The following is a 17,795-nucleotide window of genomic DNA, read 5'->3' as shown; positions in this document are numbered from 1 at the left end:
ACAATCCATTATGAACTATAGTGCCCTCTATTGGTTCTAAAGTCATAAAGTTCAAGGTACAGACTGGTCTTTCCACATACTTTAAGACAGAGCCCTCAGTGACACTCCATTAAATCACATTGTTTAACAATAATAATAGAATCCAGTGCACATATCATTTATCACCTGCATTTTTATTTCAGCTCCAGTGTTATATACACTGTAGCAGCATTACCACAGTCATTTAACATTCTTGTGCTGTAGATGGCACTCTTGTCATAAATCTTCCCAGTTTCCCCCGGTGTTTTGTGCGCAAAAAAAGCAGCAAAGATGTAACATGATGAACATCCCTAGATAAGATATAAATTCACCAAATCTCCATTAACACAATCACTCTTATTCATGGGGCAAACATAATAATTAAAAGTACATTATATTGAAATTATCTCACAGTTAAGTTACACAAGCTAGACAATAAGCATGGGTTTAAGACTTATTTTTCCTTAGATCTCTTGGGCTAATGTAATGTGTCTGAGCAAAACAAGACCTGTGTTCTGTGGATACTTTATCAAAAGTGATTCAGAAGCTAAAGCAAGACTAAATACCTGAACCGGATTAGTCTAATGACCATTTTAAACATTTGATTATCATCCAGTCCATGTAACTATCCATTTCGATCTCCAAGTTTCTTAAAAAGGTCAGTTCTACTCAACATTAATGCATAGGAGCAGTATTGTTTGTAATATCTGGCGAGTGATTCTTAATGGAATTAATTCCATCAACTGTATGACCAGCATTTCTTAAAACATAAGATTCATTAAAATTGAATGAAATGCATAGAACAGAAATGGCATGTTGGCATTTGTATAGTAAGTAACATACATTACATTTGTCTGGAGTTCCTCTTTTTCAGAAATAGTAATAAACAATGCCAGAAACATCAAATGAATTAACCTTCAGCTGTCCAGTATTGTTGTCAATAAGATTGACTTTAAATCAACCTAAATGTGTTACTGTGTTGCATATTCATTTACATAAACAATAGCTGTGATATTTAGCAGAAACATTTGTGTAACTCTATAAAAAAAAACACCCACAGGTCTCAAAAGGACTTCAAATGTAAATAGAGAAATGGTCATGCAGTGGGCCAAATTCTCTCCGTTATGAATACTGCAACAGGTTAGACCACTGCTCACCTGCTCGTCTCCATTCAGACTAAATGTCCCCTTTAACCAAACACTTCAGTCTTCACAGAAACATTTGAAGAAATTCTCATCTCTACCTCTTGTGAAAATGTTGAGGCACAAAGTGACTTTTGGAACATCATAAGGACAGCTATATGACTAGCTCAACTAGAGAGGTCCAAAGAATAAGAAGCTAAAGCTTTTTTTGTTTGCAGATGATGCTTGTAATGAGAGGACTGCCAATAAGTACGAGGACAAGAATGAGTGCTTCATTTTACAGGTATGTTCACCACTACAGGTTTGCAAATAGGAAATCATACAATACATATCTTTGGGATCTTTAACAAGGAATAAACCTATATTTGAGGGACTGGGACCTTTGGAGATCTCATAGAACCAGCTGTACTTCACTGGTGAACAAACCCAACAACATTTCATTAAAAGCAAACAAACAAATCTTGCAGCTCTGTGGATTACAGCAATATGTGGAGGAATGTCTGCCTTCTGAGCGGAAAACTCAGAGCCAAGAGGCTGGGAAGAGAGCAGGGAGAGCACAGGAAGTGACTAAAATGGGCCAAAAAAAAAGTCTAATAAATAGAGCGTGCCAACCAGCTGATCTGGTAACCCATTAGTAATGGGCCCATTGTCACAGACTGTACCAAATGCTTAAAGGATTCGCCCGATTAACTGCCATTGGCTGCAGTGGTACTCATTCCAAATTCTGCTGTCTAACATTGAATGTTTTATTTGTTTTGTAGTAGTTTGAGAATCTGTCAAATCTGCTCATCACACATAAAATCATTTTAGAGATATAAACTAAGTACATTATTACAAGCATGATATTTTACTCCAAAGCTAAATATGAACATCCCAGATGTGTCTGTATGCAGAGATGAGGCAGTCCTTGCCACCAGCCTCTTACAGGTTTGATGCTGAGGTTTGGTTCACCTGAGGACCAGCATCATGAAATGCCTCCTGGGAAACAATCACTCACTAAAATATATAAAACACTGCCTCTTCTCTGCAACATAGATTGTTATATAATACACTCGAACACTCACATTGGTGAGAGCCCAGAGCATACTACTGTGCTCAAACAAGGCTAATATTTGGGCCGTTATGGCCTATACACCTTTATTATTGAGAGGAATTCCAGTAACCTCTAAGGAAAGGGAGGCAATACTCACTTCACTGGGTGGTCAAAATAAACTACTGAAACTGAACTACTAAACTACTGCAGACATTGACTGGCGCAGAGGTTAGAATGAAGACCTATCTAAAGTAAAGAAAACCCAGCACAACATTTAGTGGTTCAGCCAAAAGGAAATTTAACCCTCAGAACTGCATTTCCAACACAGAATAGAAAACAGGCCCTCATCTTGAAAGGTTTAGGCTAGCTCAGATTATAGGCACATTGTATGAGAGCAACCTTCTGGCCAAGGAAAAATAACATGGTCCTATTTCAGTACATTTGGTTTTAACGAGTGGTTTCTTGCTATGATTGATGAAAAGGTAACATATAAAGATCATACGATTTAATTTACATTTCAATGGCAAACAACGATTATGTTAATGGTGACTGATCCAATCCATTTCTATTAAGGACATGGACAACACAAAACACTTTAAAGTTGTGGCTGCCGTCAATGCTAAAGAGGCACTTTGAAAGCGCAATTGTGTCTACTGTGCAGCGAAACTCAGGAATGTGTTCAATAAAACAGTCCTTTATAAATACACAAGGAAATAAAACAAGCAAACGACTATGTGTATCTTCCAAATCCATCAAATGCAAGCCATGGTAAGCAAATCAAATAAATAAAACGTTCCCATATCAGATCTACAAACATACTGTATGAATGTAACCCAACATAATCATGAAAATACGGTCACCAGATAGTGATAGATGAAGTTGGTAGTGTTGTGTGCTTAGTGAACAGGTGATTTGGGAAAAGGGCCTGTTGCCATATGAAGATGACCTTTTCTCTGTGTACATCTCTGTGCAGTTCCTGTAACAGCCTCCACTCCTCTAATGAATGACAGTGCACAATGGAAGGGCTTGCTGGGTAGGAAAGTGAAGGGTAAGGAGTGCCACAGTCTACCACAGCAAGTCTTTCAAACTTCCTCCACTGCAGTGACTTCCCTTTGAGTTATTATACAAAAGCACACACAGATATAAATTATGAACACGATGTCACCGTGAGGCTTTTTGCATTGATCCCACAGGAGAACCAGGAGCCTCTTGTACAGGTGTGGTCACATTGCGGTGTCCACAGCCCTTCCTCAGACTGGGCCAGCTGGCCCAGCCTCTCGCTCCATCTGCTGCTTGGTCAGGACATACTTAAAGAACTCATAGACTGACCAGGCGATGGCAGTGGAGGGCATCTGGTATATGACCCGGGCCTGGATTCCTTTGAAGAAGGCAGCCGTGCCACCGAGGCGATACACTGTCCTGAAGGCGTTGGCCATCCCTGTGAGGTGACCACTGATGTGTATGGAGCTGAGCGCTACGTTCTCCTGTGTGTTGAGCAGGGTCTTACACACGTCCAGCGGGGTGGTTATGGCTGCAGATACGGCCCCTGCCGCAGCCCCAGACAACACGTGGCTGCCGGGGTGGTACTGTCTGTGGGGGTTGAGCCGCTCCTGCATCAGCTCATATGTCATGAAGTGGACAGCCTGGAAGGGAATGTTCATGGCCAGCTGTGTGCTGTAGCTGCGGTAGAAGGCTGCGAGCCCCTCAGTGCGCTGTATAGTCCCAACGCAGTCCAACAGGTTCCGGTAGGGAGAGTTGTACATCTGCATCCGCTGTTTCACCACTAAGACACCATGAAGGACAGCACCACCACACAGACAGGGGAACAAAGAGAAGGGGGTTAATATACTGTATAACCCTCCCCCCTCCAGCTAGAACGGTTTGTTACCATCTTGATTTCTAATTGAAAAAGTCACAAAAAACCCAAAGCCCCCTTTCAAAGCCTTACCTTCAGCTGGGTTCATGACTGCGTCATGCAGCACAGTGGCCACACAGCCTGCCAGTCCTAGATGGAACAAAGACATTCAGGCATGTTTACCACCCATCAACATACAATACCTCACGTAATAATACATCAGTTCTAACCAAGCCAATTGTTTATAATGTTAGTTTATCAAAACTGCCAGCACAACTACCAAAACAATTAACTTCTTCCTGTGCCATGTTCCCTGACCTTCCAGTGGTCAGTATGTAATGAGAGTTAGAATTCCAAGGGAAACAGAACTGTACTGCACCATTGGCTATGTGGCTGTTTCCTCCATTCTGAATGACCTCGCTGAGTGTGCGCTTGACATGTTCGTAGCAGGCAAAGTAGAGGGCGTGAGCAGGGCCGGCCCCCAGCATTGTGATGTTGAGGCCCCTCAGGGGTCTGAGGAGACCCTCTGTCCGGACGATCCTTCTTAGGGCCTCATACACGCTGCTGTACTGAGCCTTAGGGTCTGGCTGCAAACTTTGCATCCTGGTCTAGAGAAAGAAGAGGGATATTTTAAGTGAGAGACCCTAGCTTCTCATGAAGTAGTCTGTACAACCTGCTAAACTACAGACTGTAGTCAAACCTACACACTCACCTGGGCTGTCTGTTTCTGAGGTAATTGTTTCTCCTGTGATGTCTCACCATGTTTTTGATATCTGTTCTTGGCGGAACTCATGTCCTTTCTGAGTGATGCGTCTGTCCCAGGCCTAGGGTGGGGGGCTGTGTCAGTTCTTTGTTATACCCTGACACGCCAAGTTATTTGGACAGCACAATGTTTTTATTTAGCCCAAAATGTAGTGCAGCCCAAAAGACATGCCATTTTTTATCTTTCTTAGCTTATTGCCTTGTTTCCTTCCACCCCCCCCAACAATAAAATATCAATTACATTTCCTTCAGATACATCTGGAGGCTTGAGGGATTCATCAAACTTTGAGTTTAAGTTTGTCAAACTGAACAAAAACTCTACACTTATCACATACATTGTTGAGCTCTACCTCAAGGAGACAATGATTTCTGTATGTGCCTTCAAGACTGCTTCTGTAGTCATCTTTTACTCATAGGTGACATTACTCATTTCTCTCAACGCATCTTTGAAAGAGTGAATCCAATGTCTTATCTGTAGTCTACAAAACATTAACACCTGCTCATTCATTGAAAGACTGACCAGGTGAATCCAGATGAAAGCTATGATCCCTTATTGATGATGTCACATGTTAAGTACACTTCAATCCGTGTAGATGAAGGGGAGGAGACTAGTTGAAGAAGGATTTTTAAGGCTTGAAACATGGATTGTGCATGTTTGCCATTCAGAGGGCGAATGGGCAAGACAAAATATTTAAGTGCCTTTGAACAGAGTATGGTAGTAGGTGTCAAGCACACCAGTTTGTGTCAAGAACTGCAATGCTGCTGGGTTTTTCCACACTCAACAGTTTCCTGTGTGAATCAAGAATGGTCCATCACCCAAAGGACATCCAGCCAACTTGACAACTGTGGGAAGCATTGGAGTCAACATGGGCCAGCATCCCTGTGGAACGCTTTCGACACCGTGCCGACAAATTGAGGCTGTTCAGAGGGCAAAAGGGGGCGCTACTCAATATTAGGAAGGTGTTTCTAATGTTTGAGAGATAGATATATATATATATCTATAGTACTGTTATTACTTAGGCAAAATGTATGGAATAATGTATACCCACCATAACAAGGCACACCAACTAGCCAGAGACAAGATTAGACAATTGAATTGGAAACAACAACCTTCATTCATTCATTTATCAAACACGCGTACGTGCAGATTTGCTCAAACAATTCCGAACTAGGACTTTGATCCTACTCCAACTCCAAGCAGCTTTGGTCCTCAACTGTTCAGGTTTTTGTATTAACTTTTTTTCCACATCTGATCGACGCCTGGGAGAACAGAGAGATATTGTCACAAGGGGACAAATGAGTTAGCCTAGTGAGAGTACTTTTGTAAACAAAAAAGGCTCTACTCAGGAAAACCTGGCTCACAATTTAACAATGTAGGCCTAATCCTTGAGTGAGTTAGGATTCAGCCCTTAGTTACCAGCAGCAAGCCGACTGCAGGTCTGTAGCTTACCTCCCCATTATGTTATTATCTCAGCCTCCACATCCAAGTAATTCCATCTACTTAGCAGCTTTGCTCTAGAGAAACCACCACACAGGACAGTTTCACAGGATTATCTCTGCATGATATCAGTTAGGGTGCATGATGTACTGTATTACAGACAAATATACAATTTTTAAGGTCTATACATTTATATTTAATACTATTTACTTTAATAATATAATCACATTCCTGCAGGAGTACTACAGTAGTTGAGCTCTAAAGGGGAGAAGAAAAAACCAATACACAAGCAGTTGATATGTGTGGAGAATGAGATACACCTGCAGACGGAAGGTGGGAAGGGGGCTCAAAGCTGTAATACTGATACATGTTGGACCTCTGCCCAGGTTCTGGCCACCCCCTGCCAGATCCTACTTTAAGTGATAAGAGTCCCCCTTAAGCACCACTGAAGCAAAATGTTTCTAAAAAGAAATTGAGCAAAGAGGTGAAGAAAGAGTACAGAATGAGACTGCTGTCAAACATCTTACTATTTTTTGAAACTCTATGCTCATTAAGTACTTCTGGCCTCAGCCTTACAGAGAGAGCAACTTTGCCTGCCTCTGTCTGTAATCATTAGGCAACTTGACAAAACAGAGCTAGCTTTATCCCAGTTGGCGTTTATCACAGTGACGGTACAATGCCTCTGGCCATTCAAATGGCTACTCTTTCTGGCTGTGCCATGCCGTGCCAAAGAACCAGGAAACAAACCTATTGATTGAATATTAGACAAACTTTTAGACCTTACTTCATTTGATTTATTTCCTCACCTTGTCCGACAATTAAGTAATGTAAAATCTCCAAAAACAATAATTAGGAGAAATAAATCTGCTGCATGGCACACAATGAGTCATTTGTTTGCATTCTACTGCCACTGATCTCAGTTTACTACCAGGAAATGCATTCCTGATGGGCTTAAAGACACAGAGCAGTCAAAGATGTGATTTTATATACATTTCCACACTGAGGTTGGAATAATACTGAAATTGTGAAAATGACAACGGCCTTTTAGTGTAAGAGCGGTTTGAAAATGCTACTGGAAATTTCAGGCTGCTTTGGTGGGATGGTGTTTTGGTCTGCCTGACAATATAAATGTTAATAGACCAATAAAGTGGGTTCCAAACCTCTCTGCCAATAACAGCTACCCCATTAGTCTCGTCCAATGAGGCACCTCACTCAGTCCTAGATAAATTTCTCAAGCAAGAATTTATCTTCACCAAGAAGCGATGTGGTTTTAACATTTTAATTGAAAACAAATCGCAGTAAGGTACTTTTTTTTTTACTAGAAATGATTTGATATTTAAAACAGCTGCATTGGACCTTTAAGAACTACTTCATGACAGGAAGCAGTACATTTCTCAAAATAAGACGTTTTGGTGATGACAGAGTAATAAAACTATTAGTAAATATATGCTACCAGGATCTAGGGCTAGGCTAACTCTGAAGCCATTATAACACAAGTATACCCCAAACTCCCATCTCCAATACAGCCACCTGATCAACTCAAATAGTTTCAGTAACTGTATTTCTTACAGAAGATTTTGGTTCAAAAACTATTTCAGTTTTAACATTAATGGAACCCTTCCAACTGGCGAGGAAGAAGGGGACCCATTGGGTACTGGAGTGGAAAAAAAAAAAGAAGAAAAAAAAATTGCACCAGCTCATCCTGCTTGTTTTGGGCTGGAGAGAAAAGCAGAGCTGGCAACAGCAGAATTCATTAAGGTTCTATGGCCAGCATAAGAAGTACTGTTTTTCCCCCCACTCTTCCATGACAATGAATGGAGGTTGTAGTGTAGACATGGGGCAGGGAATCTCTGTTTCTGTGTGCCACCACCGCTTTAACTCTTCAGCGGGGAGGGGCTCAGCAGTAGCAAGCTAACTTCAGAAGCTTGAGAAACCTCACACACTGTAGGGGTTAAAGTCACCCTAATGTGATAGAACTGGGAGACCAGAACCTACTGGTGGCTGTGGACGTCAGTGTGTTCTGTGTTTCTTTTAAACGAAAAGTAATGATTAAATGTGTGTGCATGGCATGAGTGTAAATGCATTTCAGGAATTAATCCTATGGCTTGCAGAGGCTGTATGGCAGTTTGCTAATCAGCTGTATAAGAGAAAGACTGTGCACACACCCTTTTTCTGACTGATTCCAAATGCTTACGCCCATTGGGACATGAAGATAACACTTATAGTAGTGGCACAGAGGGACGTATAGTTACTAGAAGTAGGCCTATAGTATATCTACTTAACTCTAAACCATTCCTCCATAAAAAAAAACAAGTTCATAGCAGGGTCGTCCACAAAATGAGTGCCTTTTGCATCCATTTCATACGTTAAGTATAAATTGTGCACCAATATTTAATTTTAAGGGGAATAAGACTTGCTAAAGTGCCAAAATGCAGCATTTTGACATGTCCCGCCGTGCATCCTCTGACTTCTAGGAAGATTAACGCACTTCAACATTATTGTAAAGCCCTCGTTAATATTGTTGCTTTGAAAGTGATTTCTGAATATTACTTTTAAGGTAAAAAACAACAACCTGTTTGAAGGTCAAACCTGTTATGTGAACTGAACACATTTTAACATTGTGAAACTATTCCTTTTGAAAAATGAAATTCTAAAAGAAACATTGAATAGCCAAATAATAGTGGAAAAGCAGGTGAGCTGCTTCTACTCTTTTACTACATTTTCTGGTGTTCTGTGGTGGAACACTGAGCGGTCGAGCATAACACGTCAACCCTATTCCCCATAGACAGGCTACAAATGTTTTAACCGTGTAAAATGTTTTGTGAAGCTTGCATTCAATTGCCCCTCCCTGTTTCACACAAGCTTCCATTCCCCCGTCACAAGGGGATTTTCTACCCTATCACGGTCAACCCTGTCACTTATTTTTTTGTCGCGAGGGGAAAACATTTTTTTAATTGAACATGTGCTCTTTATGATAGAATGTTAAAATTAGGTGAAATATAACTTTTTCTCACCAAGTTAGTGCTCAAGGGCACCTAATTGGTGGAACAGCCCAGCAGCAGAGTTAATGAAACACTGTGGCTAGGTTTGGCTGTGTTGACTAGATGTGTAAAGTCTGGCTCTAAAACCTTACGTTGTAAGATGGGCAGCATGAAAGGTCCAACTACAGATTCTTGCCGTTACAGAGGAGGAAGTGGCGACAATGGCTTGTGTAACCCTGTTGAAGAGACACGGGCTAATTTGGCTCCATATCCGATCATCTCATTCTGATGGTCTGACTGATTAAAAATGTTGGACCATGTAGCCTATGCATTTTTCTTGCCACAAGCTTTACTCTCTGTAGGTAGTCAGTGTTCTCTATTGATTTGTCAAGTCAAACATGTTTCAAATGTACATGCAATGTACTTAAATAAAAATGTATGAATGAACTTCATGAAATGATCTGGGAAATAACTACTGGTATGCAATGAGTGGGCATAGCAGGGTACAGAGTTCAAAGCCAATTACTCATTACTTGTATGTCCTCTTATACTATAGGTTACCTAGAAGCCTATAAACTTTGACTTGTCCAGAAATAAATTATTTGGTTTAGTATATTTTACAATAACCACTAGCTACAGTTGACCACAATGTTACCTAAATTTGAGCACCTTTGACAGCTCTAACCTGGCACACAGCCATGTGACCTTCACCTGTTTGCCTCAATTGTCTGACAACCAGTTTAATAAGTTCAGATGTGGGTAAGATAAAGAATTGTATAGAACAAATGGGCACTGAGTGTGTAATGTCAGATAACTATGTATACATGTCCATGCTTCACTCTGAACTTGAAGGTTGTTGGATTTTATAAAGTTTTAGCAAACAAGCTAGCTAACTTAGCTGGTTAGCAGCTGTAGTGTGCAGTGCGGTTAAATACTGGAAACGTTCAATTGCATGATGTTTCATTAACAGGGTGAGTACTTTCAGGAAGACCGGGAGAATTTCACATATGCGAGCGAGTGTCTTGCTATGCTAAGGCATGTCTCATAACGCGTAAGTTGGCTGGCTAGTAGCTGGCTAATTAGCGCTAGCGTCTAGCTAGCTAGCCAACTACCTAGCGTTTACACATTTAAACTGGTAAGGTTATTTCCTCCCCTGCGTGCTGATGAGTTGGAAAGCATAAATGCATAATTATACGAATGAAAAGTGTTACTGAGCCCATCACTTGGTTGATGGGCTAGCAAGCCTACCTTGACAGAGTCCACGGGGTACATCACGGTGTGCTCCAGGATTCCAGCCACGGCTCCTGCTGTCATGTGGATTGTCAATGAGGCATGCGCTGGCAAACTCTCGTAGTCACCGTCGCCTTCCGAAGGCTCCCCATCTTTACCCTTAATCTCCGACATGTCCAAGGTTGCCACCACCGGGTCAGCACGCAACTCCATGCGGGGGAGACTGATCAAAAGGAGATCTTTACAAACAAGCACTGAATCGGCGGCATGGACAACCACAACATTATCAACCAGTTCCAGCGCCTAGATGACGTCAGAAGACTACACGATAGCTGTCTAGTTTGAGCAATGAAATTCCAGAAAATCGAAAATGAGGCGGAACCAACAGCCGGAATTGTCCAATGAAAAGTAGCCCACTAGTGCTAGCCTGTTTACAGAATTGACAGCGCTTTTCAATGAGGGGGTTCGATTAATTTCGTCCGGGCGCTCGTGTTGCACCGGCGGAAATTTGTTCGCATTCGATTTGGAACCGGGCTCTGTCAAACAGAGAAGTCTGCTCAAAACAAAAATGACGTAGTTGAACACGAGGGATTAGTAGGATTCTGGGTTTTCCCATGCAAATGTGATTGCTTTATAAAAAAACGATTTATCTGCCTTCCCAGTGAAACTTATTACAATTGTTTTATGGAAAAGTTGTATGTTTCTGGAAGATGTATCATGCTACTGCTTTGTTGACAACATGACCGAGCCCTGCCGATTACTGTTCATTTTGAGAAAGGTGCTCCTCCCTCCTTTCACCCAATGAAGTGATGGGCCATTGACCGGTTCAACCCTGGGCAGCTTAAATAACTCCCTCATTAACCATAATATGGACAAAGGGGTCACAAAGGTAATTGGTTCCTGTCTATTTCAAAAGTAATACATGTTTACCCTTATTAAAACAACCTAAATTGCCAATATAATACAGCATGTGGCATGAGGAATCACTCAAAATATCATCAACATGAGCTGAGTGCTGCTAGCATGGAGAAGCCTACAAGGAGTGGAAACAGGCTAGGCTGATGCACATTAAACCCCTACTATGTATGTCATGCTGATAGTGATGTAGCCTTTTTCCAAGCCTTTTTTTCTACGAGCTTTATTTGTCAATGGTAGTCCTACGTATGATGTTAAATGCATATGGCACTGCATACTGTATGTCATATTGCATAAGGTAAACTGAATTAAGAAAGTAAACAGATTTATCCCACTCTGGTTTGTTTGATTTTTAAAAATAATTTGTTTTGGTGGTTTGTGGTGCTATTCAATACCAGTGTTTGGTAGTAAATGTATATTTTGACTGGGCTGGGCCATAGTGCTGTAATCCCATCAAAAAGTAAAGTAGGGTGTATTCCTCACCGAGGGTGGGTGCCTAGGGGTGGGTGTGTAGATTAGCAGGGTTGTGGTCCCCTTATCACACACCATGTGTTCAGTACATGGTAGTAGAGCAATCTGAAACAGACAATGTTCAACCTCCCCCTTTTTAGTAGAAGTGTGTCTACCCCAAATGTGGTTTCCTATGTGGTTTTTCCCAGACCAACAAGCCTGTATGATTGAAATTTGAGACTTGTTGCTTGGAAGTCACAGATATAGGAATTTATTTTGAGCCAGTTTGCTACAGAAGGAAAATAATCCTGCAGGCTGCAGCAACAGAAAATATGAATTATTAGGTTGCAAGTTCAAATCCCCGAGCTGACAAGGTACAAAATCTGTCGTTCTGCCCTTGAACAGGCAGTTAACCCACTGTTCCTAGGCCGTCATTGAAAATACAAATTTGTTCTTAACTGACTTGCCAAGTAAAATAAAGGTTTTTAAAAATGCAGCTTTTTAAAAGTTAGTAAGAAAAATTTGCTAAACTAATGGAGAAATAGTATCACATTAAAATAACAATAATTAGGCTATATACAAGGGGTACCAGTACCGAGCCAATGTGCAGTGGTAGCTTAGCCAAGATAATTGAGGTAATATGTACATGTAGGTAAGGGTAAAGTGACTATGCATAGATAATAAACAGAAAGTAGCAGCTGCATATGTGAAGAATGTGAAGGAATGGGAATGGGTGTGTGTGTGGTGTCAATATGCATGTATGTGTGTTGGGGGGGTTGTAAAGTTTATGGTTTGAGACTTTATTTTTTACTATTTTCTACATTGTAGAATAATAGTGTAGAAATGAAAACTATGAAATAACACATATGGAATCACATAGTAACCAAAAAAAAGTGTATTTGAGATTTTAGATTCTTCAAATAGCCATCCTTTGCCTTGATGACAGCTTTGCATACTTTTGGCATTCTCTGAACCAGCTTCATGAGGAATACTTTTCCAACAGTCTTGAAGGAGTTCCCACATATGCTGAGCACTTGTTGGCTGCTTTTCCTTCACTCTACAGTCCAACTCCTCCCAAACCATCTCAATTAGGTTGAGGTCGGGTGATTGTGGAGGCCAGATAATCTGATGCAGCACTCCATCATTTCTCCGTCTTGGTCAAATAGCCCTTACACTGCCAGGGGGTGTGATTTGGGTCACTGTCCTGTTGAAAACAAATGATTGCCCCACTAAGCGCAAACCAGATGGAGTGGCATATCGCTGCAGAATGCTGTGGTAGCCATGCTGGTAAAGTGTGCCTTGAATTTGAAATAAATCACAGACATTGTCACCAGCAAAACACCCCCCGCACCATCACACTTCCTCCTCTGTGCTTTACGGGGCGATCCTCACATGCGGAGATCATCTGTTTACCTACTCTGTGTCTCACAAAGACGTAGCGGTTGGAATTAAATATCTCCAATTTGGACAGATTTCCACTGGTCTAATGTCAATTGCTCGTGTTTCTTGGCCCAAGCAAGTCTCTTCTTCTTATTGGTGTCCTTTAGTAGTGGTTTCATTGGAGCAATTAAACTATGAAGGCCTGATTCACAAAGTCTTCTCTGAACAGTTGATGTCAAGGTGTGTCTGTTACTTGAACTCTGTGAAGCATTTATTTGGGCTGCAATCTGAGGTGCAGTTAACTCTAATTAACTTATTCTCTGCAGCAGAGGTAACTCTGGGTCTTCCTTTCTTGTGGCGATCCTCATAAGAGCCAGTTCCATCATAGTGCTTGATGGTTTTTGTGACTGCACTTGAAGAAACTTTCAAAGTTCTTGAAATGTTCTGTATTGACTGACCTTCATGTCTTAAAATAATGATGGACTGTCGGTTCTCGTTGCTTATTTGAGCTGTTCTTGCCATAATATGGACTTGGTCTTTTATCAAATAGGGCTATCTTCTGTATACCACCCTACCTTGTCACAACACAACTGATTGGCTCAAACGCATGAAGAAGGAAAAAAAATCCACAAATTAACATTTAACAAGGCACACCTGTTAATTGAAATGCATTCTAGGTGACTACATCATGTAGCTGGTTGAGCGAATAAAAAGAGTGTGTAAAGCTGTCATCAAGGCAAAGGTTGACTAATTTGAAGAATCTCAAATATAAAATAAATGTTGATATGTTTAAACTTTGATATGCTACAAACTTTCTACTTTTAAATTCGGACAATTCATCTTAATGGTTGTACAGTCGTCTCAAATTAAACTGTGAAGGACCTCGGCGTTACTCTGGACCCTGATCTCTCTTTTGAAGAACATATCACGACCATTTCAAGGACTGTTTTTTTTCCATCTACGTAACATTGCAAAAATCAGAAACTTTCTGTCCCAAAATGATGCAGAAAAATTAATCCATGCTTTTGTCACTACCAGGTTAGACTACTGCAATGCTCTACTTTCCGGCTACCCGGATAAAGCACTAAATAAACTTCAGTTAGTACTAAATACGGCTGCTAGAATCCTGACTAGAACCAAAAAAAATTATAATATTACTCCAGTGCTAGCCTCCCTACACTGGCTTCCTGTCAAAGCAAGGGCTGATTTCAAGGTTTTACTGCTAACCTACAAAGCATTACATGGGCTTGCTCCTACCTATCTCTCTGATTTGGTCCTGCCGTACATACCTACACGTACGCTACGGTCACAAGACGCAGGCCTCCTAATTGTCCCTAGAATTTCTAAGCAAACAGGTGGAGGCAGGGCTTTCTCCTATAGAGCTCCATTTTTATGGAACGGTCTGCCTACCCATGTCAGAGACGCAAACTCGGTCTCAACCCTTAAGTCTTTACTGAAGACTCATCTCTTCAGTGGGTTATATGATTGAGTGTAGTCTGGCCCAGGAGTGGGAAGGTGAACGGAAAGGCTCTGGAGCAACGAACCGCCCTTGCTGTCTCTGCCTGGCCGGTTCCCCTCTTTCCACTGGGATTCTCTGCCTCTAACCCTATTACAAGGGCTGAGTCACTGGCTTACTGGGGCTCTCTCATGCCGTCCTTGGAAGGGGTGCGTCACCTGAGTGGGTTGATTCACTGATGTGGTAATCCTGTCTGGGTTGGCGCCCCCCCTTGGGTTGTGCCAAGGTGGAGATATTTGTGGGCTATACTCAGCCTTGTCTCAGGATGGTAAGTTGGTGGTTGAAGATATCCCTCTAGTGGTGTGGGGGCTGTGCTTTGGCAAAGTGGGTGGGGTTATATCCTTCCTGTTTGGCCCTGTCCGGGGGTGTCCTCGGATGGGACCACAGTGTCTCCTGACCCCTCCTGTCTCAGCTTCCAGTATTTATGCTGCAGTAGTTTATGTGTCGGGGGCTAGGGTCAATTTGTTATATCTGGAGTACTTCCCCTGTCCTATTTAGTGTCCTCTGTGAATTTAAGTGTGCTTTCTCTAATTCTCTCTTTCTTTCTCTCTCTCTGAGGACCTGAGCCCGAGGACCATGCCCCAGGACTACCTGACATGATGACTCCTTGCTGTCCCCAGTCCACCTGGCCGTGCTGCTGCTCCAGTTTCAACTGTTCTGCCTTATTATTATTCGACCATGCTGGTCATTTATGAACATTTGAACATCTTGGCCATGTTCTGTTATAATCTCCACCCGGCACAGCCAGAAGAGGACTGGCCACCCCACATAGCCTGGTTCCTCTCTAGGTTTCTTCCTAGGCTTTGGCCTTTCTAGGGAGTTTTTCCTAGCCACCGTGCTTCTACACCTGCATTGCTTGCTGTTTGGGGTTTTAGGCTGGGTTTCTGTACAGCACTTTGAGATATCAGCTGATGTACGAAGGGCTATATAAATAAATTTGATTGGATTTGATTTAACACGTTTTTGGTTGCTACATCATATGTATTATTTCATAGTTTGGATATCTTCACTATTATTCTACAATGTAGAAAATAGTCAAAATAAAGAAAAACCCTTTAATGAGTAGGTGTGTCCAAACTTTTGACTGGCACATTACATCAAGCCTGTGCAAGAGTCAGTTAAAAAAATAAGAAACATGAGGGTCAATGCAAATAGTCTGGGTATCCATTTTATTAACTGCTCAGCAGTCTTATGGCTTGGGTATAGAAACCACTATGGTTGCACACCACAGACCTGTTGCTCTAGTGCTGTTTGCTGTGTGGTAGCAGAGAGAATGGTCTATGATTTGGGTGGCTGGAGTCTTTGAGAATTTTAGATGCCTGGTGTAGAGGTCCTGGATTGCAGGAAGCCCCAGTTATGTATTGGGCCGTGCGCACTACCCTCTGTAGCTCCTTGCTGTCGGATGCCGGGCAGTTGCCACACCAGGCGGTGATTCAACCGGTCAGGATGCTCTCAATGGTGTAGCTGTATAACTTTTTAAGGACCTGAGGTCCCATACCAAATCTTTTCAGCCTCCTGAGGGGGAATAGGCGTTGTCATGCCCTCTTAACGACTGTTGGTGTGTTTGGACTGATAGCAATGATAGGTCCTTAGTGATGTCGACACCAAGTAACTTGAAACTCTCAACCTGCTCCACTACAACCCCGTTGATGTGAATGGGGGCGTGTTCGGCCCTCCTTTTCTTATAGCCCATGATCAGCTCTTTTGTCTTGCTCAAGTTGAGGGAGAGGTTGTTGTCCTGGCACCACACTGCCAGGTCTCTGACCTCCTCCCTATAGGCTGTCTCGTTGTTGTAGGTGATCAGCACTACCACTTGTTGTGTCTTCGGCAAACTTAAGGATAGTGTTGGAGTCGTGCATGACCACGCAGTCATTGGTGAACAGGGAGCACAGGAGGGGACTAAGCATGCACCCCTGATGGGTCCCTGTGTTGAGGATCACCGTGGAGGATGCGTCTTTGCCTACCCTCACCATTTGGGAGCGGCCCGTCAAGATGTCCAGGATCAAATTCCCTACACGTTTTAAATGTCATGCATTGCATGAAAGTTCTCCTGTAAATTAAAATCCTACAGCTTTACTTAATTATAAGTAAATGCACAGTTATGGCAGACATGAAGGCCATGAAGAATACATGTAGATTAAGTAGCAAGCAACAATCAGTCACGCTTACTATAGTGAAAATATTTTTTTCAACATTTAAAAATATCAACAAATTATTTTTAGTTATTCAAGTGAGCAGATTTTTTCAAGTTTCAACGTTTATTCGCCGCGGGCACAGCACACAATAGGTGTAAAAGAGTACAGTAAAATGGTTTCCTTGAGAGCTCTTTCCCAACAATCCAGTGATAATAATAGTGTAGATAATAATATAAAATATAATACAAAATTAAAGTATGAATAGAAACAACACAAGAACTACGAAGAGAGTTAAAGAACACAATAATGCAAGTTTATACAGGTCAGTGCCAGTACCTTATTCAATGTGCAGGGGTACTGGAGTGGTTGAGGTGTGTTTATATGGGGGCGGGAGGTAGCCTAGTGGTTAGAGCGTTGGGCCAGTAACCGAAAGGTTGCAAGATCAAGTACCCGAGCTGACAAGGTAAAAATCTGTTGTTCTGCCCCTGAACAAGGCAGTTAACGCACTGTTCCTAGGCCGTCATTGTAAATAAGAATTTGTTCTTAACTGACTTGCCTAGTTAAAATAAATAAATACTTAAAAAGTGACTGGAGGTAGGATGTGCATGTAAACAGGGCTGAAAAGTGACTGGTAACCAGAATATATAAATAGTTATGGTAATAAACTCAGCAAAAAAAGAAATGTCACTTTTTCAGGACCCTGTCATTCAAAGATAATTTGTAAAAATCCAAATAACTTCACAGATCTTCATTGTAAATGGTTCAATGAACCATTAATGATCATGCACCTGTGAAACAGTTGTTAAGACAGTAGGCAATTAAGGTCACAGTTATGAAAACTTAGGACACTAAAGAGGCCTTTCTACTGACTCTTTCTACTGACTCCCCAGAAATTTCTGGGAACTTGCAGGTGCCATGGTGGAAGAGTGGGGTAACATCT

At 41.7% G+C, this 17,795-nt stretch overlaps 1 protein-coding gene across 1 annotated transcript; it reads right to left on the bottom strand.

The window, feature by feature from the left end:
• Positions 1–154: 154 nt before the first annotated feature.
• On the bottom strand, positions 155–11,158 carry slc25a37 (solute carrier family 25 member 37). Its single transcript, XM_046350628.1, has 4 exons — positions 10,478–11,158; positions 4,428–4,656; positions 4,142–4,198; positions 155–3,976 (listed from the first exon to the last, which is right to left on the bottom strand). Exons 1-4 carry the CDS (start codon positions 10,670–10,672, stop codon positions 3,444–3,446), a joined length of 1,014 nt encoding a protein of 337 aa, XP_046206584.1. The 5' UTR covers positions 10,673–11,158; the 3' UTR covers positions 155–3,443.
• Positions 11,159–17,795: the final 6,637 nt, after the last annotated feature.

The sequence above is a fragment of the Oncorhynchus gorbuscha genome, linkage group LG05 (genome assembly GCF_021184085.1).
Source record: "Oncorhynchus gorbuscha isolate QuinsamMale2020 ecotype Even-year linkage group LG05, OgorEven_v1.0, whole genome shotgun sequence".
Classification (NCBI taxonomy): Eukaryota; Metazoa; Chordata; class Actinopteri; order Salmoniformes; family Salmonidae; genus Oncorhynchus; species Oncorhynchus gorbuscha.
Note: the sequence above shows the minus strand (reverse complement) of the source record. Positions and strands in the feature narration are given on the sequence as shown.